Source organism: Phascolarctos cinereus, unplaced genomic scaffold (genome assembly GCF_003287225.1).
Source record: "Phascolarctos cinereus isolate Bilbo 61053 unplaced genomic scaffold, phaCin_HiC Scaffold_9;HRSCAF=440, whole genome shotgun sequence".
NCBI lineage: Eukaryota > Metazoa > Chordata > Mammalia > Diprotodontia > Phascolarctidae > Phascolarctos > Phascolarctos cinereus.
Window position 1 is genome coordinate 34,246,593 of NW_027556402.1, and position 23,934 is coordinate 34,270,526.

The window sequence follows — 23,934 nt, forward strand, 5'->3', positions numbered from 1 at the left end:
GTGAGGACCAGGGTGGCAGGAGGAACCAACGACTCCAAGTGAAGGCGGCCCCGGAGCCTTGCGGAGGCGCGCAGCCAATGAGGTTTCTTCCTATGAGCTGAGTCCACGGGGACGATGGGAAGCCGGGGGAGCCGGGGGCCGATGGCGCACCGGCAGCTCTAACCAGAGGAAGAACGCAAGACGGAGGAGACCCCCTCCCGCAGCCGCCTCACTTTCGCAGTCGGACCGAACCCCACCTCCGCCTCACCTTCCTAGCCCCACTCACCCGCCCGCCGCGCAGTGCCGCACCGCCTCCGTAGCCACGTGATCAGCCCTTCTCTTCCCAGCCTTCCTCCTCGCTTAAGGGGAGGGGAGGGGGGGGAAAAAGACTCCACTTCCCAGAAGCCCTCGGTTACCACGCACCCGCCACCTTGCGCAGGCGCTGCCCGGGCCAAACGGACACGTTCGTCACGTGGGAGGCGACCGGCCAATCCGGTTTGAATTTCATTTTTTTACTCTCACCCCCCCTTCAGGAGCGGTTGTCTGATCAGATCGATCTAAGATGGCGACTGTGGAACCGGTGAGTGTTGCTTTCGGCCCCCCCCAATCCCTACCGGGTCCCCGCGCCCTGTTCCCCGGGGGCCGGGAGACTCCGCGGGACGGCGCTCCCAGCGCGCACGCAGCCCCTCGCCGCCCCCTCCCCCTCCGTCGGGCGCTGACCCCCTGGTGGCGGCGGCGACTGGGGGCGCCGGGGAGGCGGCGGCGGCGTGTAGCGCACACAATTCTAGTGGGGGCAGGCGAGACGAGAGATGAGAGGTGGGGGAGGGGCGGCGGGGAGCCAGCGGCAGTGGGAGCGCGAGGTGCCCGGATGGGAGGGGGGGCCGGGTGGGGAAGTTGCGGGTCGCGGGGCTGGGGGCCCAAGCGGGGGGAAGTCGGCGGGATCGGGACTGGCGGGCGGGGGACGAGCGCGTGAGGCTTGCTTGTGACGGGGAGGGTTGGTGGCGGGGCCACCGGCTGCCTTGGGGGCGTGCGCGGGGGCCCCGCGAGGTGGCGGGGGTTGGCGGGCGGGCTGCGGCACGCGCGGAGGGCCTGGACCACGCCAGCCGCGGGGAGAAGGGCGGGCGCCGGGGCTCGGGGAGCGCGCGCGTGCCGCCGGCCGGGGCTGGCGGCGCGTGGGGCCGAGGGCGGGGGGGGGTGCAGCTCCGCCTCGCTCCCGGCCAAAGTGGCTTTTGGGGGGGAAGGAGCTGCGAGAGCACATTGTCTTCGGCCCTCGGCGCCGGCCCGGGCTGTCAGGGAGGAGCGAAGCGAGGGGAGGGGAGGGGAGGGGGGCGGTCGCGGCCCCTGCGGGGCCTAGTTCACGCGCGGCGGGGGCCGGCTTACGCTTCGGGCTTTCCACTGCCCTCCATTCATTCATCCTTGCCCCCGTGTTCAGCGCGCATTGCGCATGCCTTGGAGGAGTGGGAAGGAGGCCGGAATCTCCGATTCCTTAGAGTCCAGATGGATTGGGAAATTTGCCCTCTTGGTCTGTACTAGGGAGAGCGGAACTTCTTACAAAACTGGGTATTTTATTTCTTGCCGGTGCCTTCTGCCCGCCTTACTCGATCCCCTCCCAGTCAATTTCAGACAGGCCTCACGTTGGGCTGTGAGAAGCAAACTAATCTAGGGTAGGAAATAACACTGCACTCCCCAGCCCAAAGGACATTGAAACATGTGTCTCTCAGTATGTGGGGCTCGCCTCTGCCCTACTGGCTGAAACCTCTAAGCCCCTACGTGGCAGTCTTAAATCTTTATAACACCCAGACTCTAAAGCACCTCAGTGATAATTGGACTGAATTATCAGTTTTATAGTAAATAACTTAAGATCTTAATAACTCCTTCAGAACTTTGTTCCTTTACAGTTGACAGTTCTCTCCATTTTATTGAAGAATACTTTCCTAGTCCCCTACCCCAAGTTGTGTTCATAGGGACAATAAATTTCTGTCGTACTTGTTATGTATTTAGAAAAGTAGTTATAGTTGTGAAAAGTACTTTATCATTGAACATACTTGTTTTCATTTTGTGATTGAAAAACCTATTACCCTACCTGTGTGCTAACATTAAACTTGCTTAATTTTTTTATACACACATACATGTGATTTAAATTGTGTTTATTTTATATGTGAGAAAATGAAGTCCAGAAATGTTAAAAGATGTGGCCTAGTAAGTACCTGAGCCAAGATCTAGGTACTCGGCTCCAAATTCAATGCTTTTCCTAATGTACCTTACTACTTTGTTCTGGGCCTTCTTATGAAGTAATTCCCTCAGACCTGCACAGAGTAGGTTTTTTGAGTAGCCGTAATTGCTTCTTACACTACATTGATGCTTTTTGATAAAGGGCTGATGTCAATATAATTTTTAAGACAAATGTTGGGGAATAAATTTGTTAGCTTTAGAACTCAAGTTTCTGCAATAAAAAGAAGCAGAATGTTTAATTTTACTTATTAACATGGCATTAACTTTTAAAATATTTTCAGGTTCTTATGTCTGTTTCAAACTGGACCTGGTGTAGCATCCACTATACAAGGTTACCCATGGAACCAAGCTAGTAGTTGGAGTAAATAACTTTTAAAATAATAGTGTAATTCCATGAAGGATTCTTAATCTCTTGGGATTTTCAAAACTATACACTATTGCTTTACCATATAGCCAGTTCAGAGAACAAATTAAAGCAGTTCTGCAGCCTATAATTTGAAACACTAGCAAGTTGATTCAGGGCTGATTGAGGTGGCTTGGGAATCTCACAATGAGCATTTACTACTGTGATTTCTTTCTACCTGTCCTCTTTTCAAGGAGGAATTTAGAAAGCTTCTATGTATCTGGATTACAACAAATAATGAATCGTTTGAGTTTTGGTACTGCTTTTGTAACATTTGATCTTAGGGAAATGCAGACGTCAAAAATATGTAACCTTTTGGTTTAGGGTTTACAAAGTATCAATGTGTTTGATAGCGTTTCAATTCTGAAACAGACTTATGAATATCTAAACATTTGAGAACAATTTAAAATTTTATCTAATAACCCAGCAAAGTGCGTAATTAAAATGTAAGTTGTTTTATTCTTATTCACATGTTTTAAACTTATAAACTTCCTTTTCATAGACTACCAAGAAAGTTGTACAAATAAATATGTTCACCTCTGGTTTCAATTTAACTTGATTTAGTTTAGTAATGATGCTCCCTAAGCCATGACCTCTATTCTTTAGCTCTGTAAACAGAATTGTACATTGAGTCAGACTTCATTATAATGTTTTAAGGGAAAACAACTTTTGCATAAAAATCTTAAATTCATCGTGATTAAATCTTAAGCAGCTAGCATTTTATGCTTAGGTAAAATGTATTTTTTATGGTTCAGCTTCTTCTGAGGTGAAGGACACCTGCTCCTTGGACACAGAATGTGTGATACTTTTTCAGTTTTCCTTTGTGGAAAGAGAACATTGAATTTTCTCTTTTCTTGAGAGTTTTCTGTTGAAGTAAATTGTTTGAGCTAAAATATGACTTTCCTCTTTTGTCCTTTTAGTTATTTTATGACCAGGCCACAACCAAATATTGCTAGTATTGGTGATAGGTGTATTTGACAGCTAGTTTTCCTTTTTGTGAACTTCACTGTACTTTTAATATAATAATGTTATATAATGTGTATAAAATATTATGTTTTGTATAATGTTTAATAGTATAAGCCATTTTAATTTGGTTTTTATGTTTCTCTTTGACTGAAATCCTAAGTACCTAACAAGTACTTTGTAGGTGCTTGATAAATTCTTGTGGAATACAATTTTGGATTTCTTGGGGGTGGGACCTTTGTGGTTAAGAGTCTAGTATATGCAATTTCAGACTTTGAGTTGAATTGACTGTTTATTAACCTCTTTTTTAAGGTTGTCTTTCAGCCCTATGTTAATATTCTGTGAACCTGGTACTTAGAGAAACTTTTCTTTGATCTCTTTTTCATTTTTTGTAGTATTTAGAAAAGCAGCTTTAAATGCTCCTCCTACAGTAGATTTATTTACTAGGGGAAAATACTTAAAATGCATGTGTGCATAATTTAATGTGGTAACTATGGGTAATGGATGCTGGTTGGCTGGCATACTTTGGGGCAAGTTTTAAAGGCATTCTTGTTTTAAAGAATACAGCATATGAAAATTCAGATTTTTAACATAAAATGGTTAAAGAGACATCTGTTGAATAAAGTGAAATCATACCTTTAAAGTGGTTGAATTTGTACAGCATAGGAAATTTTAGCCAAGAACCCAGTGTATTAAATTTATATGAAAATGGGTGACTTAGATTTTTGATTTGATAATCAGTACTATAGACAACTTGCTGTTATAGGATAATAGATTAAATATGTCAGGGACCTTAAGAGTCCATCCAGTTCAACCCCTTTATTTTAAAGATGAAACTTTTGGGGGGGGGGCTAGGCAGTAGGGTTAAGTGACTTGCCCAGGGGCGCACAGCTAGTAAGTGTTATGTGTCTGAGGCCAGATTTGAACTCAGATCCTCCTGAATCCAGAGCCAGTGCTCTATCCACTGCACCACCTAGCTTCCCCTAAAGATGAAACTCTTGAAGCCCATCAAGGTTAAGTGACTTGCACAAAGTCCTTAAAAAGAGAAGGAATTTGAACCCAGGTCCTCTGACTCTTTTTCTTTTTACCATGTCATGCTACCCTATTCCCTGCTGTTCCTGGGACTTCAAAATTCATATCTGAAAGAACAGTAATATTCCATGAAATAATAATAGCATTTATATAGCACTTTAATGTTTGTGAATTGCTTTGCAAGTATTTTTTTATTTGATCCTCACAGAGAGATATATAGGTAGGTGCTATGATTATGATTATTTGGACTTACAGATGAGGAAACTGAGTCAGAGAGAGGTTAAGTGACTTGCCCTAGAGTCTCACATATAGTAAGTGCCTGAGGCAGGATTTGAACTCACATCTTCCTGATTCCCTGTCCATTGCTCTTTTATCCACTGGTGCTGCCTTCAAATACCGCAGTTTAACAATTCTCTGATTAATTGGCACTCATTTTGTTTCCATTTCTTTGCTACTAAATAAAAATGTTGCTATGCATGTGTATATATTGTACTTTTCTTTCTGTTTTTAATCCACATGGGATAAATCCTGAGTAGTATGATATGTTGAATCAAATGGTATGTATGGTTTAGTGAATTTTCTGTTTTGGTTTTCTATTGATTTCCAGAACAGTTGTACCAATTCACAGGGGCACTAGGTGGTGAAGTGGGTAGAGTGCTGGGCTTGTCTTTGTGAGTTCAAATCTGGCCTCAGACACTTCCTCGCTGTGTGACCCTGAGCAAGTCACTTAAGCTCTGTCTGCCTCAGTTCCTCATCTGTAAAATAAGCTGGAGAAGGAAGTGTCAGTATCTTTGCTAAGAAAACCCTAGATGGGTTGTGAATGTTGCTTTAAGACAACATGTTTTCTAACCACCCCTTTAATATTCACCACTTTTGTTTATTTGTATGACTGAGGAAACCTCCAAGCTTCATTTATTTATTTAGTTAGTTGGTTGGTTGGTTAGTTAGTAGTATATCTAGAGCTGGTCTCCCGATCAGGAATATCTGGATTCAAGTCCTTACTCAACTGTATAGTGGACCCTGGTCACATCACTTTGTCTTGATGTGTGCTGTAGGTTGCAAGGAAGGTGCTAACTTGAATTGATTGAGCAAGTTTGCTCATCTAGGTCTTTCATACCAAAGAAATCACAAGTCCAATTCTAGTCTCTTTTATTAGTGATTTCGGTCATTCATATGATTGTTGGTAGTTTGTATTTCTCTTAAAAACTGCCTGTTTGTATCAGTTCCTTATATATTGTAGTGAATCCTGAATTCTGTTCCAACAACTCTTTGCTGAGTCTCACACACATATTTACATAGCCAGCCCTCATGGCTCTCCTGAGCCCCATTCCCCTGTCGCAGACCCTCTGCTGAGCATCTCTTGGTTGTCCCCAGAGGCTTCTTACACTTCATTTGTATGAAATTGAATTTATCCCCTCTTGTACCCCCAACTCCCCCATTCTCACCATCTCTTTCCCTTCGTCAAGGGTGCCGCCAATATTACCAGTCACTCAGGCTCACAACCTTAGTCGTTCTCTGCTGTTCACTCTCCCTCATTCTGAATGTCCAATCACTCTTCTCTTGTCATTTCCACTTCCACAGACATCTCTTAACGTTAATCTCCTTTCTAGTTACTCAGCCATCACCACTTCTGGACTGTTCTACTGCAGTAGCCACCTAATTAATCTCCTTATAGCACAGCTCTGACCAAGTTACTCTCATGATCAAAAAGCTTTAGTGCCTCTCTGATTGTATCTAGGATAAAATATGAACCCTTCTTATTTTGGTCACTTCAAGTCCCAGCTCAAGACACAGCCTTTCCTGATTACCTAGTTGTTAGCTGTTGGTGCCTGCCCTCCTGTTTTCCTTGTACATGGTACTTTATTAATATTCCTGCACTTTACGTGATTTGAACAAATTGAAGGGGTGGTTAGAAAACATGTTGTCTTAAAGCAACATTGGTAAAGCTTTGAATTTGTCCAGATCATGTAAAGGGCAGGAATATTATTAATAAAGTACCATGTACAAGGAATTCTTGCGATTTTGTCTGTTACACCACCTATCACAGCACCTGGCACATAATAAGCACTTATTCAAACGTTTGTTGGCTGATATGTTTTGTATTTACTTATTAATATTTGTGTCGTATCTTCTCGTGTTCCTGTTCTTCCCTCCTTTCTCCTTCCCTAATAGAATGTAGTCTCATTGAGAGAGTATCTGTTTTCATATATATATATTTGACATATTTTTATCCTCAAGCATTGCTTTATCAGTGCTTTTGATTTGAATGTTTGCTGTAATTTACCCAGTCAGCAGCTTCTCTTTCTTATTTTAGCTACATTGATTTTTCTTGCAAAAACAAGTTTTATGTATAAAGTCATCTCATCTTTTATGATCACTTTGACACTTTTGATTTTTTATTTTGTTCTCTAAAGTAACCTTTTGGTTGTTTGGTAGCATATTAACTAAACTAGTGTCATTTTAAAATATGTATTGGCAAAATAAGCAATAAATATTTTTCCAATTATGTTTTCCTTGATTACTATAAAGTGTTTTGTGTAGTTAATACTGATGAGTATTTTTTTTTGCTAGGTTAACTAAGGATGTATTTTATGCATGTTGTAGTTATTTTTAATGGAATTTCTTTTTCTCTTCCCTCTTGGATTTTGTTATGAGTGTGTTTATTTTATATGCTGATGGTTTTTGTGGGCATATTTTATATCCTTATATTTTACTACAGTTATTTTTTATTGAGTGACTGAGATTCTTTAACTTCATATCATCTAAGTAGAAATAATTGGTAATTTTGTTTCTTTGCTTGTGTTCATTCAGTTTGTTTTTTCTTTGTCTTATTTGCTGTAGCTAGTCCTAGTACTGTATGAAATGATGATAATAGACATCTTTTCTTTATCTCTAATGTTATTGGAAAGTCTTCTAGTGTTTCTTTTTGACAAAAAATGATAGTTTAGGGGTCTGGGGTACATAATGTTCATAAGATTACAGAGGGACATAGTGGATAGAGCAGATCTGGAATAAGGAAGAGACCTGGATACAAGTCAGTCATACTGGCTTTGTGACCCTGGACCAATCACTTAATATCTCTGTACCCTAGGCACCTTCAAATTATAGAGCAGATAGGTGTTAATCTTATTTGCAGAGAGATTTCTTTATCTGGAATGCCTAATACTAATGAAATCACTTGAGTCCAGTCTTCCTACCCACTTTCCCAAATGCTTATCATATTAAGATCCATTTTATTCTCCTTTTTTTTTTTTTTAACATTGGTAACCTAAAGACTGCTGTATTCTGAGAAAGGCTTTTTCTACGTTTGTTGGTATTCTGTAAATGAACTTTTGAAATAATAGATTGCTTATATGTATTTCCTCTACTCACAATATATAACTCCTTCATATTTCTTAATTTGAATGAATATATACCATTGGGTGGTACTATTTGCAAATTCTGATTAAGTTGGTACTTGATATTAACATTTGTGATTTTTTTAAAAAGTCCAATTTTGGGGGGGGCTGAAGCTACCCTATTGTCCTATATTCAGTAATAAATGATTTTCTAAATAATGTAGGAGAAACCCAAGAAAGTAACACTGAATTTGGAGACCAAATAAACTTGAGGAAGCATGCATTAATAATTGGTCGAAATTTTGTTGTCATGTCTTAAAAGAAAATCAATTTTTATTTCCCCAGTCTGCTTGATTTGACTGTGGTTGATATTTGTCAATGAAAATAGCATTTTTGCCAGTGAAAGTGGTACAGCCAGAAAGAATTTATTTATAAGAATAGTTTCATACCCAAATTAACTACAAAGGACTTATGAAGGAAAATGTGATCTGTGTCCAGAGAAAGAACTGATAATAGAAATATGTATAGTATGGACTTATATATTTGTGTACATATGTTTGTATCTAATGGTAGCCATGGGGGAGAAGAAAGTAAAAAAAAGAAAGTTACATGATGACTTCATTATATATTATTTAAAAGGAAGAGCAAGTTGTACATAATGGATTTGCAGTTTCATGTGGGAAAAAAAGCATAATTTCCCTAGGCTATGCTAGTCTATTAATTTTTAATAAAATTTCAGTGTTTGGTAAATAGATAAATGGTAATTGTCAAAATTACCTACTGTTTGGGGAACTTGTAAAAAAGTATAACAATTATTTGTTGAAAGTGAATCAGAAATCTTTAAAACCAGAGTTAGCTATTTATGTTTGCAGGGAGTTCTAGTTTTAAATTCAATACTTAATTATTGTAATGGCAGTCAACAAGTGGGCTCTATTTAAAAGATTGGTACTATTTTTATTAAGAAACCCTTCTTAAGTGGTCATCTAAATAGAATATGGAGCAAATTCTATAGCTTTCACATTAATTTGTTGATTTCATGTAATGTACAGTTGTACATTATACAATGATGAGGAGATAGTGATCACAACTAAAAGAATACTAAAAGCATGTTTAGTTGTGTACTTTTTTTTTTTTTAAGGCAATTGAGGTTAAATGACTTGCTCAGGGTCACACAGTTTGTAAGTATCACGTGTGTTATCTGAGGCCGTATTTGAACTCAGGTCCACCTGACTTCAGGGCCAGTGCTCTATCCACTGCACCACCTAGCTGCCCCCCCAAAAAGTCCATTCCCTCAAGAAGTTTATGTTCTGTTGGATGTCAGAGCTAGAAGGTTCCTTAGAATATGTTTTTATTTATTTAAATGAGGCAGTTGGGGTTAAGTGACTTGCCCAGAGTCACACAGCTAGTGAGTGTTATGTGTCTGAGGTCAGATTTGAACTCAGGTCCTCCTGACTCCAGGGCCAGTGCTCTATCCACTGTGCCACCTAGCTGCCCCTACATTTTTTTTGTTTGTTTTGTTTTTTTTAAATACCAAGTAGGTAGTACTCAGGGTAGATAGGAAAGGATTTATGCATGAAATAATACTCCAACCTTAGGAATTAAGTTGATAATTAGGAAATCTCTTTATGCACTTGAATTAGAACTGAAATATGGTTTTTGTTGTGTATTTGGATGGTTTGTGTGTTGCTAGATAACTAATGCTTACGTTTAGTGGTAGATCCCAAATCTACGAGATTATTTAATTCTGTGATTTGTTGTGTATTTTTATTTGCAACATTTGTTAGTGTTTTGCCAATTATATCATTCAATTTTTGAAGTTTGAATTCTTAATCTTACATGTATCATAGTTTGTTAGTTTATCATCAGTTTAGACAAGAAAAGTAAAACCAGTATTTGTTGTATTATATATTAATGCATTTCTTTTTAATATTCTTCCTTCAGCCTCAATCTCTAGATTATGGTGTAGCTTTTCTAGTATTTCCTCTGTTCTCCCCAGGCAGTAAGTAAAAGGATCATGATCATACTAAGATTAGGTCACTATTAGCTCCCGCAAAAACTGTCTTGTCCCTCTGTTACATAACCTTTTAATTTTTTTGCTACATGTCATTACTTGGTATTGAATAAACTCTTTGCAAGGCTAAAAAGAATGGGATTGTTTAGATCAAATGAGATTTATGATATGTGAAAGCAAATAGAAAAGTATGAAGTTATTCACATGCAAAATATTATTCATGTTATTAGGAGACTGTTAATTAGAAAGAGATTTTTTGCTTTTCTGGAGGAAGAAGATTGGGATTCCTGGACACAAATGTATTTTACTAGGGCTGTCTGAAGTTCTGTTGCTTAGATCCTTCCTTGAGAGATAATCTGAGGAATCATCATTTTGATGATTAAACGTATTGTGTTTTCTTTGGAAAAAATGCTAAGATTTTCATTAGATTTTAATCCAAATGGATTTAATTTAATCCAAAAGAAAGAAGTTCAGAAGGAAGCACAGACAAGCAAGACAATTTTGAAATGAACATGAAGCAGTTCTTCATTTCTTCTTTGGAGTTTTTCAGTGTTTCTGTGTTGCAGACTATTTATGCCCATTATATTCATCTCCACTGACTTTTTTTTAAACTAAAAAAAATTTCTGTACTTGAAAGGAATTTTCATACGCACAGTAGAAAAAAGATTCTGTAAGAAATTTAATATATTTCATACTGCTTCATGTTCATTTTGAAATGGTCTTGCTTGTCTGCTTTTGTCGTCCCCCCCCAACCTCTTTCTGTTGGCTTTTGTGCATTTAAAAAGTTCTAGTGGCCCTCCTTTTTGTATGTCTCTCAATAACCCCTCATCTCTACCCCCATTAGAAACTGAGAGGAAAAAAACCAAAACCAAACCCCAACTTCTTCGTAACAAGTAAGTAAAATTGAGCAAAACAAATCTACATAGTGGCCCTGTCTATCCCTTCTGTCAGGCAGTGAGATAAGTAACTTCATCAGAACTCCTCTGCAAGACTTCATCTGGAGGTGGTTGTGCTCAGGGAGCATTTATTATGCATTAATTATGTGTCAGGCTATGTATTAAGTACTCAGGATACAAAGAAAGGCAAAAACTGGATCCCTGCTGTAAAGGATTTCACCTGCTAATGGAGGTGATGATTTGAAAACAAAGAAGTATGTTTAAGATTATATAGTATAAATGGGAGGTAATTTTTGGGTATCAGTGAAGGGGAGCCAGGAAAAAGGCCTATTAATGAAAGTGGGAATTGAGCTAAGTGTTAAAGGAAGAAGCCAGGAGGGATAATATTTTCGGGGAACACCCCATGAAGAGGAACTTAGGAGAATGGAGTGTTTTTGGACTGCAAGGAGGCTGTTGTGTCCTTTTCACAGTGAGTGTTGGGGGGTGTGAAGAGTAAGAACTCTCGAAAGGTAGGATAAAGCTAGTATAAACATCTACCTAGTTCAGACATGAAGAGTAAGGGGCTTACTGTTGGCATGGAAGGCCAGTGTCCATGGAATGCAGAGTATGTTGGGGGAGGGTAGGTGTAGGAAGACTACAAAGATAGGAGGGGATCAGGTTATAAAGGGCTTTAAAAGCCAAACAGGATTTTATATTTGATCCTAGGGAATAATAAGGGGTTGGTGGAGTTTATTGAGTAGAAGGGTGAATCATCAGACCTATGCTTTGTAGGAAGATCTCTCCAGCAACTTAGTGGAGGGTGGACTGAAGTGGGGAGAGACTTAAAGCTGAAAAACCAGTGAAGTGATAAGGGCTTGCCACTTCAGCTGTATGAACAGTGAGCAAGAGACATACACAAAAAATGCTGGTCATTGCATTGATCAGAGTTCTTCATTATTTCAAAATTGTTTTTCTTTGCAGTATTGGTGTCCTTGTAAAAAAGTGTTCTGTTGTTTCTGCTTCCATTTTATCCAGGATTCCTTAAAATCATCTCTGTGACATTTCTTTTTCTTTTTTTTTTTTTTGGCAAGGCAGTGGGATTAAGTGACTTGCCCAGGGTCACACAGCTAGTGTTATGTGTCTGAGGCCGGATTTGAACTTGGGTCCTCCTGAATCCAGGGCGGGTGCTCTAAACAACAATTTTCTCTTTCTTTCTTTCTTTCTTTCTTTTTAGGCAATTCAGGTTAAGTGACTTGCCCAGGGTCACACAGCTAGTAAGTGTAAAGTGTTTGATCTGAGGCCGGATTTTGAACTCAGGTCCTCCTGACTTCAGGGTCAGTGCTGTATCCACTGCGCCACCTAGCTGCCCTGTGACATTTCTTATGGCACAATAATATTGCTTTACATTCATCTACCACAGTTTGCTTCGATATTACTCAGTTGTTGGAAGAGGCAGCCTGAGGCACCCTTTTAGTTTATAGTTTTTTACTTTTCTTTTTTTCTCTTACCCTCCCCTTCAGCCTCAGGAAGTTTCTTTTGCTATTTATTTTGACTATTCCTTTCTTAGTATTATCCTCCCTCTTGAAAACCCCTTTCCCTTTTCTTATCCCTGCTTCTTTTCCCGATTGAGTTTACTATATTTCTACATCAAACTATGTTTGATTCTCTTTGTGAATTTCTGCTAAGAATATTCAGTTGATGTCTGCTTCCCCCTATGTTTGCATATTCCTTTCACGCAACCTGTTACGAGAACTAGCAAGTCCCATCTCCTCCCTTTCTATACCAGTATATCCCTGTTACCATCTCTTCTGTTGTCCCTCTTCAGACCCATAGAATAGAACCAATCAACCAGCAGAATCTGTTTTTCTTATGTAGCGCCCTCAGTACCTTCTGAAGATATTAAGGTTCTGCTGGTATACTTGTTTCCTTTCCCCCTATTAAAATGTTAGCACTACATGCGTCATCATTACAATTGCTCCAATAAATTTATGTTTCTAGATTCCCATTTGGCTCTACTCTTTGCATCAGAATTTTTTGAAAGTGTCCAATTCTATTAATGGTTCAGTTACCCAACTTTGCAGGACAAATTATTTTCGGTGTATATCTTTTTGAGATACTTTATTCTGGGGCAGCTAGGTGGCACAGTGGATAGAGCATCGGCCCTGGAATCAGAAGGACCTGAGTTCAAATGTGGCCTCAAACACAACACTTACTAGCTGTGTGACTCTAGGCAAGTCACTTAACCCCAACTGCCTTGCCAAAAAAATCAAAAAAGAAATCTGTATTCTGAGTAGTAGGTGTTAGGTCCATGGTAATTCTGACTGTAGTACATGGTGTTTGAACTACTGCTTTCTAGATGCCTGTAGTATTTTTATTTGACATGGAAGCTCCATATACTGTTTATGAAATTGAATTTGTCTAATTCTTGCTGTTTCATGGAGTCATTGATTTCTAGTTTTGTTGTTCTCGTTTTCAGAATTGGTTGGGTTAGGTTTTATACTTCTGAGTTATTCCAAATCTTTGAGAGCTTTTATTTAATAATTTGTCTCTTGCTTCATTTCTTTTAGATATTCATGCAGTCCCTATGGAAAATCCTTTTTTTTCCTTTGATTCTTGGCTTACAGTTTTTACAGATTTAAGTCTTTTGAGGTCTTCATATAGAACTAGCTTTATTTAGTTTCAGCTTTGTTTAGTTCCTGATTTAGGACTCTTAAACCTGGGCCATGCTTAACTCCTTGATGAGTTTTTGTATGGATTGGTTGGCCCTTTGTTCTCAGGTTCTCCACCTTCTATCACCTTTGAGGTTTAAAGTGCTAGATCTTCAGGCACTTCTTTGTCATCTACAAACCTCAGAGCTCCTGGGTCTGGGGCTGTCATCTCTGTGTCAAGGGCTTCACAAGGGTTTGGCCAAGGTCCCCACTCTTTGGTTTCTTTGGGAATTCCTTATTATTGCCTCAAGCCACTGAACCTTACCAGGTTATAAGTATCCATTCTCTGATCTGTAGGGCTTCCCAGAACTGGCTTTCACTTTGCTGGACCAGAGTCCCCCTTTGTTATTATCTGTTCTCTTATGGCTGATTTTTTTTTTTTGTAGTTTGTGGTTGAAGAAGTTATTCAGTCTGATGTGAAGTGGATTTCAGAGTTTTGCTGCAGTAGTAAGTTACATGGGAGCTGGGTAGATTCTGCTTCCCATTTCAGCACTCAGATCTAGGCAGGAAGTCCTTATATTCTCAGTTGTTTTCTGTGATATTCATATTTAGTTCTTTAGAGATATTCTGCATCTGTTTCACATAGCAAAACCAGCAGTTAGTATGAAAAGTATAGGCCTTTGCTTTTATGGGAATCTTGAGGTTAGTAAGAGAGTTTTGTAATTTCTGGAAATCCTGCCTGCAATCTTCTACTTGCCCAGAGAATAGCAGTGCTCCCAAGACCAACAGTTCTGCTACAAGATTGGTCACTGTAGTCATCGTTAAGTGAAGCAATCTTTGGAGAAGGGTCTGTTCATCCTTACCACTACCATCAAAATTGCTTATCAACTACCACTCATGGTAAACCTGAGAGTCCTAGGAGTAGCACCCTCTATCTCCCCTCCCTCCCAGGTCACTGATTGTGCCTCCTGCCCCTCAAATATTGTACTGGACTATAGCATTTCTCAGTGCAAATACCCCTTTATCTTCTCAGCAACAACAGCTACTGAAAAGAGAGGGAAAAAAAGTTCTTGTTTAATTAGTGGTCCTTAGCACCATTAATTAGTCCAGCAAAAGGAACTAATATGGTTTTATTAGTAGAAATAATACAGAAGACATTATCTTCTACCTAGTCACTGTAACCTTAAGGACCTGGCTCTTTCAGTCTGATGTGAATTTCAGTTGAAACTTAGTATATATATTAGCTCCTCCCATTTGTATCTCCAGGCTGTATTTCCAGTAGTAAATACAACTCTGAGTTGTTTGTCTAGTTTCTTGTTATAAATCTAGACAATACATTTTCTTTATCTATTTAGTTTTTCCTGTGCGGGTAACTTTAAGCCAAACTTTTGAATGATTATGAATGTCATTTAGGAGGCTCTGTAAATTCTAAAGCTTGGTGCAATCGGCACAATGTCATAAAAATGGGAGCATCTGGAAAATTTCAATCTATAGGGAATTCCTTTTCCATATGGAGTCTGTGCTGGACATCCTCCATGTTAAGGGAAACACTTTTAGTGAATATGCATGAATACGCATGCTTGATACTATAATAATAGAGTTGTTAAAGTTGTTTCCATTTTTTCTTTTAAGGAATTTTAAATGAATTTTTTGAACAAATTCTTAGGAAATAACTTACTGGGAAAGAGCTTTTCATATATTGGGGTCTTTTAAATAGACTTTAAACAGTGAGCACAAGTTAGTTCTTGTATTCTTTGCACTTTCAATTTTATGATTATAGAAAACTGGTCTACTGCAAAATGTTGCTTACATTGCTTTGCATCAATTCACAAAAGTCTTCCCAGGCTTCTCTCAATCTATCCCTATGATCATTTCTTACCAGCGTAATAATAGTATTGCATTGCATTCATATACCATACAGCAATTTGATCAGTCTTTCTGTAATTGATGGACACTCCCTTAGGGATATTTATGTTTTCCAAGGATTCTTTTGAATTATGTTGATTGGAGATACCTTGCTGTAAGAGCTTATGAGGCATTATTTTGTTCTACTAAATCAATGACATTTTGTACACAGTAAACAATAAATACAGTGAGATCTTATACATACTTACTTTACAACTTTCTGTTTGGAGATGTTAAAGATGTCCATTGTTGAATATTGCTTGCAAAAGCCTGATTGTTCCCTTCTCATTGAGGATTCCCTCAATTTCTGTGTAGTAGACCCATAGATTTTGTTTACGTGGAATAGTGAATGCTCCTACTTTGATGACTTTTGTAGCTTTGGACAGTCAGCTTATGTGGATCTCTTATATTCTCGTATGTAAAATGAAGATGTTATCAGCCTAGCCTGTTTCAGAGCTGTAGTGAGGATAAGATGAGATAAGAGTTGAAAGTCATATATAAATTTGTAAGCTTTTCATACAGCTATAACTACTGCTTATGAGAATGGATGAGAGGCTTTGAAGTATCTTATTGGATAATTTGTCAGAGAAGAGTAATTCTTGCTTTTAAGTGTATCGAAAGAAGCCTTCATAATACATATTTTCCATTTAGATTCCTCTAAAATGTTTTATTCACGTGCTGTTGCCCTTCATATGCAAAGATGATATTCCTGACCCACTCTCAGTAGGTGATTAGTTTGGTTCTTTTTTTCTAGTGGCTTGATGGGTTGGGTTGTGCTTCTCAGATCAGTCTTGATGACTGATGGCCGTGATTAAGGGGTTGTGAATCTGTAACCATACAACAACAGTATTTTATTTGTGAAGCTGTGAGGATTGAAGCTCTGCCATGCTTTAACTGATAGTATACATGCAAGTATGTTTATAAATGGATTCTGCAGAATAGAAAATATATGTTATGCTGTATTGTCAGAACAAGCTTGATTAATTTAGGCTTGATATCTTCTGATATCAGTGACATGATGTCCTCAGTGTAAAATTTCATCAAAACTATGCTATAAATTAGAATATTTACTGAAGCCATAACACTTTACTTTAAGAACTATAGTCTGGGTTTAAATATTTCTGGTTTATGGAACTTTGTGTTAAATTTTTTTTGTGAAGTTTATTTGCAGTTACTTTAAATTTGCTGTTAAAGCACATTTAATTTAAACCACATCTGTGATAAGAGAATTTAGTTGTACCAGCCATTGGTTTTAGTTTATTTAATATTTCAAAATTTAATTTGAAAGGAAGCCAAATTTATTTTAAAAAATAAATAAAATTTAGAACTTCTGTTAAAATGTTCTTATGCTCAATCCTCCCACTTTGCTTCATATATTGTTCCTCCAAAATTTTTGAGTATCAGTAAAATGGAAACGTGAATATTAGTAATTTGGTGCTCATGGCTCTTAATAGTTCTTATATACTACTGCCTTGATATTAATTATAGATTGCGTTTTGGTCTTTCAGATTTTGGTAGCTGTTTATGTCTCTTCAGTTTGTGTCTGAGAAGCTTCCAAGTTAAAAAAAAAATTCTTATTTTTAAAAATAGCTTGTGATTAGTCATAACTTGGCTAAGCTGAATTGATATTTGAACCTTGTTGAACTCTTTATTATTATAGTTTGCAGGCTTTCATTTGTGCTATTTATTAGTGATAATTGCCTAATAGTATATTATTTTCCTATGTGTCTTCAATTCTCTGTCTTCAGAGCTTCATCCAGTTTCATGAGGTGCTTAAGACAATGACATAAAAATTAATCCTTCCCCAATTCAGTAAACATTTATCAAATATACACAGCAGGAGAGTAAGGTTTTGGCTACATATAAAAAAAATAACCAAACAAAAGTTGCTCAGAAGCAGAATGGTCGTGTTTCCCCTCACTAAAAGTCTTCAAGTAAAGGCTAGATGACAATTGTTAGGGATGACATAAGGATATTTTTGTTAAGGTACTGGCGAAATCAGAAATCGTGTAAGTTCCTTTCTAACTATGAGGTTCTGTATGATCTGTTTGCCACGCAGTGTGCCAAACTCTGGGAGAAATAATAAGCTGTTACACTTTGAGAATGTTTCATGGAATAGGGATAGGGGTAAGATTTAGACCTGAGATTTTATTGGTCCAGGGAACTCCTCCTTGATGAGGAAACTCTCAGTGTTTCTTCTGCAACTTACAGTCTTGGAGAGCTATCTAGAGCTTGTGATTTGCCCAAGGTCATACAGTATCAGAGGTCAGACTTGAACCAAAGTCATTCTTCATCTCAGTCAATTTCATTGGTTCCATTTTCCTTCTAATATCAAATATAAACTCTTCTGCTTAATTTTTAAAAGCCCCTCAGGTCCTACCAACAACCATCTTCTCCCTCCCCTCCATCCAACCTGGCCTTCTTTCTCTTCTTTGTACAGACACTGTATCTGGCTGTTCTTCATGCCTGGAATGCACTCCTTCCTCACCGCTGCCTCAAAGAATACCTCTTGTTCTTCAAGACAGCTCACATGTCACCTTCTACATGAACTGTTTTCTGGTTCCCTTAATTGCTACTTCCATCCCTCCTCAAATACTTTGTATTTTATCTTTATATTAATTCTGTATATATTTGTGTGTGTTCTTATCTCTTCCCTTAGATTGTGACTTCCTTTTTTTTCCTGTTTTTCTTTCTTTTTTTTATTTTAGGCAATTGGGGTTAAGTGACTTGCCTAGGATCACACAGCTAGTAAGTGTCAAGTATTTGGTCTGAGGCTGGATTTGAACTCAGGTCCTCCTGACTTCAGGGCCGATGCTCTATCCACTGCGCCACCTAGCTGCGTGCGCGCCCCCCCCCCCCAATTGTGACTTCCTTAACAGTAGGAAGTTACATTCATTGTACTTTATAATGCCTAGGTGCCTCACACAATGACTGACACATAGTGGCACTTAATAAGTGCTTGTTAATTGATTCCTGGCTCCAAGGTTCATTCCCTGCCCACCATATGGCCTCACAGTGTGATTCATGAAATGTAAAGCTGGACTTCAGGTCAGTTTAGCAAAAATGTATTAAATGCCTACCACAGTGTGGGCAAGCATGAGAGTCATTATGGCATGGTGTGGCCAGTGCTGGTTGTAGAGTCATTAAAACCCGGATTTAATCTGACCCAAATTGTTGGGGTGTAAATCCTTTAACTTCCCATTTTTACCAGATAGTTACATGAGAATTACTTTTATTTATTTATTTATTTTTGCTCTAGGCAATCAGGGTTAAGTAACTTGCCCAGGGTCACACAGCTAGTGACTATCATGTGTCTGAGGCCAGATTTGAACTCAGGTGCTGCTGATTCCAGGGCCAATGTACTATCCACTGAGCCACCTAGCGCCCTGAATTACTTTTATTTTTAAATGGTATCACTGTGCACATGGCTGCGTATTGAAGTGTGAATCTGAATCAGTGGTACAATATTTTGTTTAGTCATTTCAGTTGTGTCTGACTCATTGTGACCCCATTTGGGGTTTTCTTGGCAGAGATAGTAGAATGATTTGCCATTTCCTTCTCTAGCTCATTTGACAGATGAGGAAACTGAGGCAAGCAAAGTTAAGTGAATTACCCAGGGTCACATAGCTAGTGTCTTGAGGCCAGATTTAAACTCAGGAAGAGGAGTCTTCCTGATTCCAGGCCCTGTGTGCTATCCACTGTACCACCTAGCTGCCCTGTGGTGTGAAATACTCCCCCAGAAATTGGAGAAGTTGTGACTCATGTACACTTAATTGTTGTTTTTTTTTTAATATTTATTTTTGGACTAAACCAGGGATTTCCCTATAGGGTCTTATCAGCAACTTTTTTTGTTGTTCTTGAAATGAGTTCACATTTATTGAGGACCTACTAAGAGCTCTCAGCACTCTTCTGGGTGCTCAGAGGACCAAAGACTTAAGTATAGCATCTGATTCTTTTGAGGAACTTAAAATGTAGTCAGAGGAGAGAGAAAAAAAGACACCAGAAAGTAAGGAGTAATCAATCACATACTCAAGTGTGTGTGTGCCAACAGCAAAGTGCAACAAAATGTCAGATGAGGAGATTGTTGTGGGATGGAATAGGCAGAAGAGCTTCATAGAAAGAAGCACAGAATCTGAGATGGAAGGGACTTCAGAGGCAATCAAGTCCAAAGCGTAGCTACACAGGACACTCTTTTGCAACACTTGTTCGTCTAGCCTCTCTGTTGGAACATAATCATTTATTGGAAACCCCCACCTCCTGAGACGTCCCATTCTGTCTGGATATTTCTGTTGGGGGAGTTTTCTTGTTTTATTTTTCTACATCAAGCCCAGGTTAACTTCCTTACTCTTTTAAAAATTTATTTTTAGTTTTCAACATTCGCTTCCATGAGATTTTGAGTTCACGTTTTCTCCCCATCTCTCCTCTCCCCCCCACGCCAAGACAGCATGCAGTCTGATATAGGCTCTACATATGCATTCATGTTGAACCTATTTTCCCATTAGTCATTTTGTAAAGAACAATTAGAACCGATGGAAGAAGCCACGAGAAAGAAGGAACAAAGGGAAAAAAAGAGATCAACTAATGTGCTTCTATCTGCATTGAGACTCCATAGTTCTTTTTCTGGATGTGGACAGCAACTTTTCTAAAATACATAATCTTAGTTGTTTGGTCACATAGTATGTGTCAGGGATAGGACTTGAATCTAGGTATTTTCTGACTCCAGAGTTGGCCCTCTAATCACTGTATCTTGATACTTTTCCTAGCTAGGGATGTAGGGAAAGAAGGGGCATTTTCACAATTCCTTAATACATTCAGAAATAATAGATTAGCTTTTTATCTGCCTAGTTGTATTAGATAAAAGAAACATGGACTAACCATGCCTCATGATTTTGAGGGTTTTTCTAAAATACACAGTTGAGCCAGTGGTCCGTCATGCGATTATTCTTCATATATGAACTCACACATCACCAGGGAGACGTGCTAGTTTTTAAAGCTATAATGCTGGGTTTTTGTTATTAATTGATTTTGCCCCATCCAGGTGGCTTTTTGTGACCTGTGGCATTTGCAGGATGATTGATTAGGTCTAGCCTGGAACTATAGAGGTATAGCAAAATAAACTCTGAAAATGATTTGGATCTGCCTGTGTGTTCTCCATTGTCACCCAACTGTGAATGTACGCTCTGCCTATTCAGGTCTCACCTAGACAAAAGCCCTAGATCCACAAAAGTGTCCTAGTTAAATACCTTTCTCTGGTAAACTTGTTTGAGAATTGACAAATGTGTATATTTCTTTATATGAAGTGTTTAAGCAATTTACAAGTTATGATTGGGTAGTCTGAAAGGGACTTGAGAGGTCATATAGTCTTATTCCCTTTTGTACAGATGAGGAAACTGAGGTGTCCAGAGAAGTAAAGTAGCTTCCCTACCACCTAGGTTCTCTGACTCTGAATCTTGGTCTTGTTCTACTTCACTAAACCATTAGGTTTTATGTTTAATATGCATTTTCCCATAGAAATAGTAAGTAGTTGGTAGGATCCTGGCCTAGCCTTCAAAAGCCTATTTTGTATTTATTTAGCTCATTATGTAACTGTGTTATGGTGCTAATTATGAGCCTGAATTCTGGGGTCCAATAGATTTTTTGGCAATATTTTAGATAGATAAGCTGCCCACCTTTCTTCACCCCCCCCATCCTACCACTTTTTCCATGTTACAAAAATGATCCTAGACAAGATTTTTTTTCAATAGATGATTTGTCTGTAGCACCCTCGGACTTCATCATGCTTTCTGAAAGTGTTGGGGGGGTGTAGTGGGATATATATGTGTGTGTGTATATATTATATATATATAATGTATCTACATATTATATACATTATATATAGAAATATATTATCCTGAGTCAACTGAGCTGCTCCTGCTTGTATGGATAATGCCTACAAGTTTGACTTCCATGGCAGCGTGAAGTAGGTTTTTGGGTTTTATTGTTATTGGGGCGGAGAGACAGTTTGGTAGTACCTCTAAGTATGAGTATCACCAGTAAGTTTGAGGCTTATATATAAGATGTTACCAGATAAGAGACTGTCTTTCTCCCCCCCCCATGTTTTTATTTATGCTTTTGATGTCTTTATTATTTGTGTATATCTTCACATATCCTGTAATAGACATTGTCTGCCATTTAGTTAGTATAGGCACTTACAGGATCTAGTTAATTTAGCCTGATATCTCTCTGTTTAGATGTTAATGGATTGATGTGCTTTGATGTGTATGAAGTGTAGTTGGGACTGTTTTTCCTTTTGCACAGTAGTAGGGTGATCTACAGAGTACCATCCAAGCAAACACATTGCATATTTAGGATGTAAAAATCAGCTGGACTGACATGATATTTGAGCATATGACATATGCTTGTAGTAATTCATACCTCATCCAAAAGTAAAGAAATTTTGCTGTAACATCATTAGATTTTTCCATTTTAGAGTCTTGTTCCTATGAAACTGTTGTATGTAATATTCTTTCTCCTAATACCATTTTTTCCCCCATGGAACCAGTTAGAGATATTAAGCAGCATATGCCTGTAATACATGGCATATTGTAATTAAAATTAGTTACTGTGTAATGAAACATTATGCAGAGTGTCTTCAGGGATTGGGGAGTATAGGAAATAGCTCCTTTAATGGTTTGTAAAGCTCTTTGTTCAGAATAGCCCTATGAGAGAGGTAGTGCACAAATAATAATAGCTCGTCCAAGTCATATGACGAACGGCAGCTGTCACACAAAGCTAGATCTTCTGATTTTGAGTTCAGTTTTCTTTCTACATCATGCTACCTCAAAACGCGAGGTTCTTTGAAGTTTATATTCCTTTTGTAGACAAAATTTACAGTAACTTAGTGTGGATGCCATATGATTTGGACCTGGAAAGAAGACTCCTCAATATCCATGCCTAGTGAAATTGCTGAATAATTCTAGTATGTTTCCATTTCTGAAGTGTTTTACACGATCTGAGTCAATTCTCAGCAACAGCTTTGTGAGTTTGATACCATTATTATCCCCATTTTATAGATAAGGAGACTTAGAGGTTTATATCATGCTATCACCTGTAAAATGAGGAAAATAATAGCATCTGCCTCCCAGGGTTGTTGTGAGGATCAAGAGGTCTGTCTGTCTGTCTCTCTCTCTCTCTCTCTCTCTCTCTCTCTCTCTCTCTCTCTCTCTCGTTAAGGCAGTTGGGGTTAAGTGACTTGTCCAAGGTCACACAGCTAGTAAGTTTCAAGTGTTTGGTCTGAGGCTGGATTTGAACTCGGGTCCTCCTGACTTCAGGGCCGGTGCTCTATCCACTGCCGCCACCTAGCTGCCCCAAGAGAGATATATTTAAAGCACTTAGTGCATTGCCTGGTTCTCTCACCTCATTCCTCCCTCCCTGACTCCTGGGATGTGACTTGCTCAAGGTCATACAGCTATTGAGTGTCTGAGGTGGGACTTGAAACCATTTAGTTCTCAATGACTTTAGTTCCAGAGCTTGATCTACTGTGCCACACTCATTCTCTAAAAACGAGCAAATGTGCTGAGTTCATGGTGTCTTTCTTCCCTTACCCCCTTGATATTCATAACCTGCCCCTTCCTACCTTTTTAATCTTACAATGTACCTCCCCCCCCACCCCGTGATCTAGTGACTCTGGCTTCCTTTGCTGTTCCTCAGACAGGACACTCCATCCCAGTTCCTCTAACTAGGCATTTTCACTGGCCATACTTCATGTCTGGAAATCTGGCTTCCCTAGTTTCAAGTCTCAGCTTGAAAATTTAATATGTACAATTAATTGGGTGGTGGTGGGGAATCCTATATAAGGGTAATATAGCAGATCCCTGACTGAAGATACATTTCTATAGATAACGATCAGTGCATCAGCAGTGTAACATGGCAGTCCAAAAAGCTAACTTAATCTTTATAGGCTATATTAAGAAAAGAGAAGAGAGTGTCCAGAGCCATTCTTCTCCACTGTGCCTAGATGAGGCAACTGGATTGTTGTGACACCTGAAACAGAAACACACATTAGAATGTACATTTATAGAATAGAGTCTTCAAGAGGGCAACCAAGATGACTAGAAACCATGCCATATGATATTTGGTTGAAGGACCTGGGGAGCTTAGCCTGAAGAGGAGAAAATTTATATTTGAGTGGATCACAATGACCTCGGGCATTTGAAAAGCCGTCTTGTATGTGGAAGAGAAATCGAATGTCTTCTGTGTTGCTCTGGAGGGCTGCACTAGGAATTAGGAACAAAGGTAGGAAATTTGAGAGATGTTGCTACCTTGAGAAGTCATTGGGTTAGGCCCCCTTCACAGGAAGCAGTTAAGCAGGTCCTGAAGGACTACTTGTCAGGGCTATTACAAGAATGTATTTGGTAGTGCTTAGAGGTTGTGACTTAACCAGGTTCAAACAGATGAGACTCCTGTTTGGTAACACTTCCTCACTGTGGGAGGAAGGCCACATGGTTTTATTCCTTTCTCTTAATTTTCTCTCATTTAGGGGAGGGGGAATGGTTAAAAAGGGATTACC

At 39.0% G+C, this 23,934-nt stretch overlaps 1 protein-coding gene across 1 annotated transcript in view; it reads left to right on the top strand.

Moving 5' to 3' along the window:
- Positions 1-380: 380 nt before the first annotated feature.
- The window catches only part of EIF4E (eukaryotic translation initiation factor 4E), a 50,525-nt gene continuing 26,971 nt past the window's right edge, over positions 381-23,934 (top strand). The window contains exon 1 of the mRNA XM_021008365.2: positions 381-559. Within this exon, the coding sequence (XP_020864024.1) occupies positions 542-559 (18 nt within the window). The 5' untranslated portion in view covers positions 381-541. The remainder of the gene's footprint in view (positions 560-23,934) is intronic.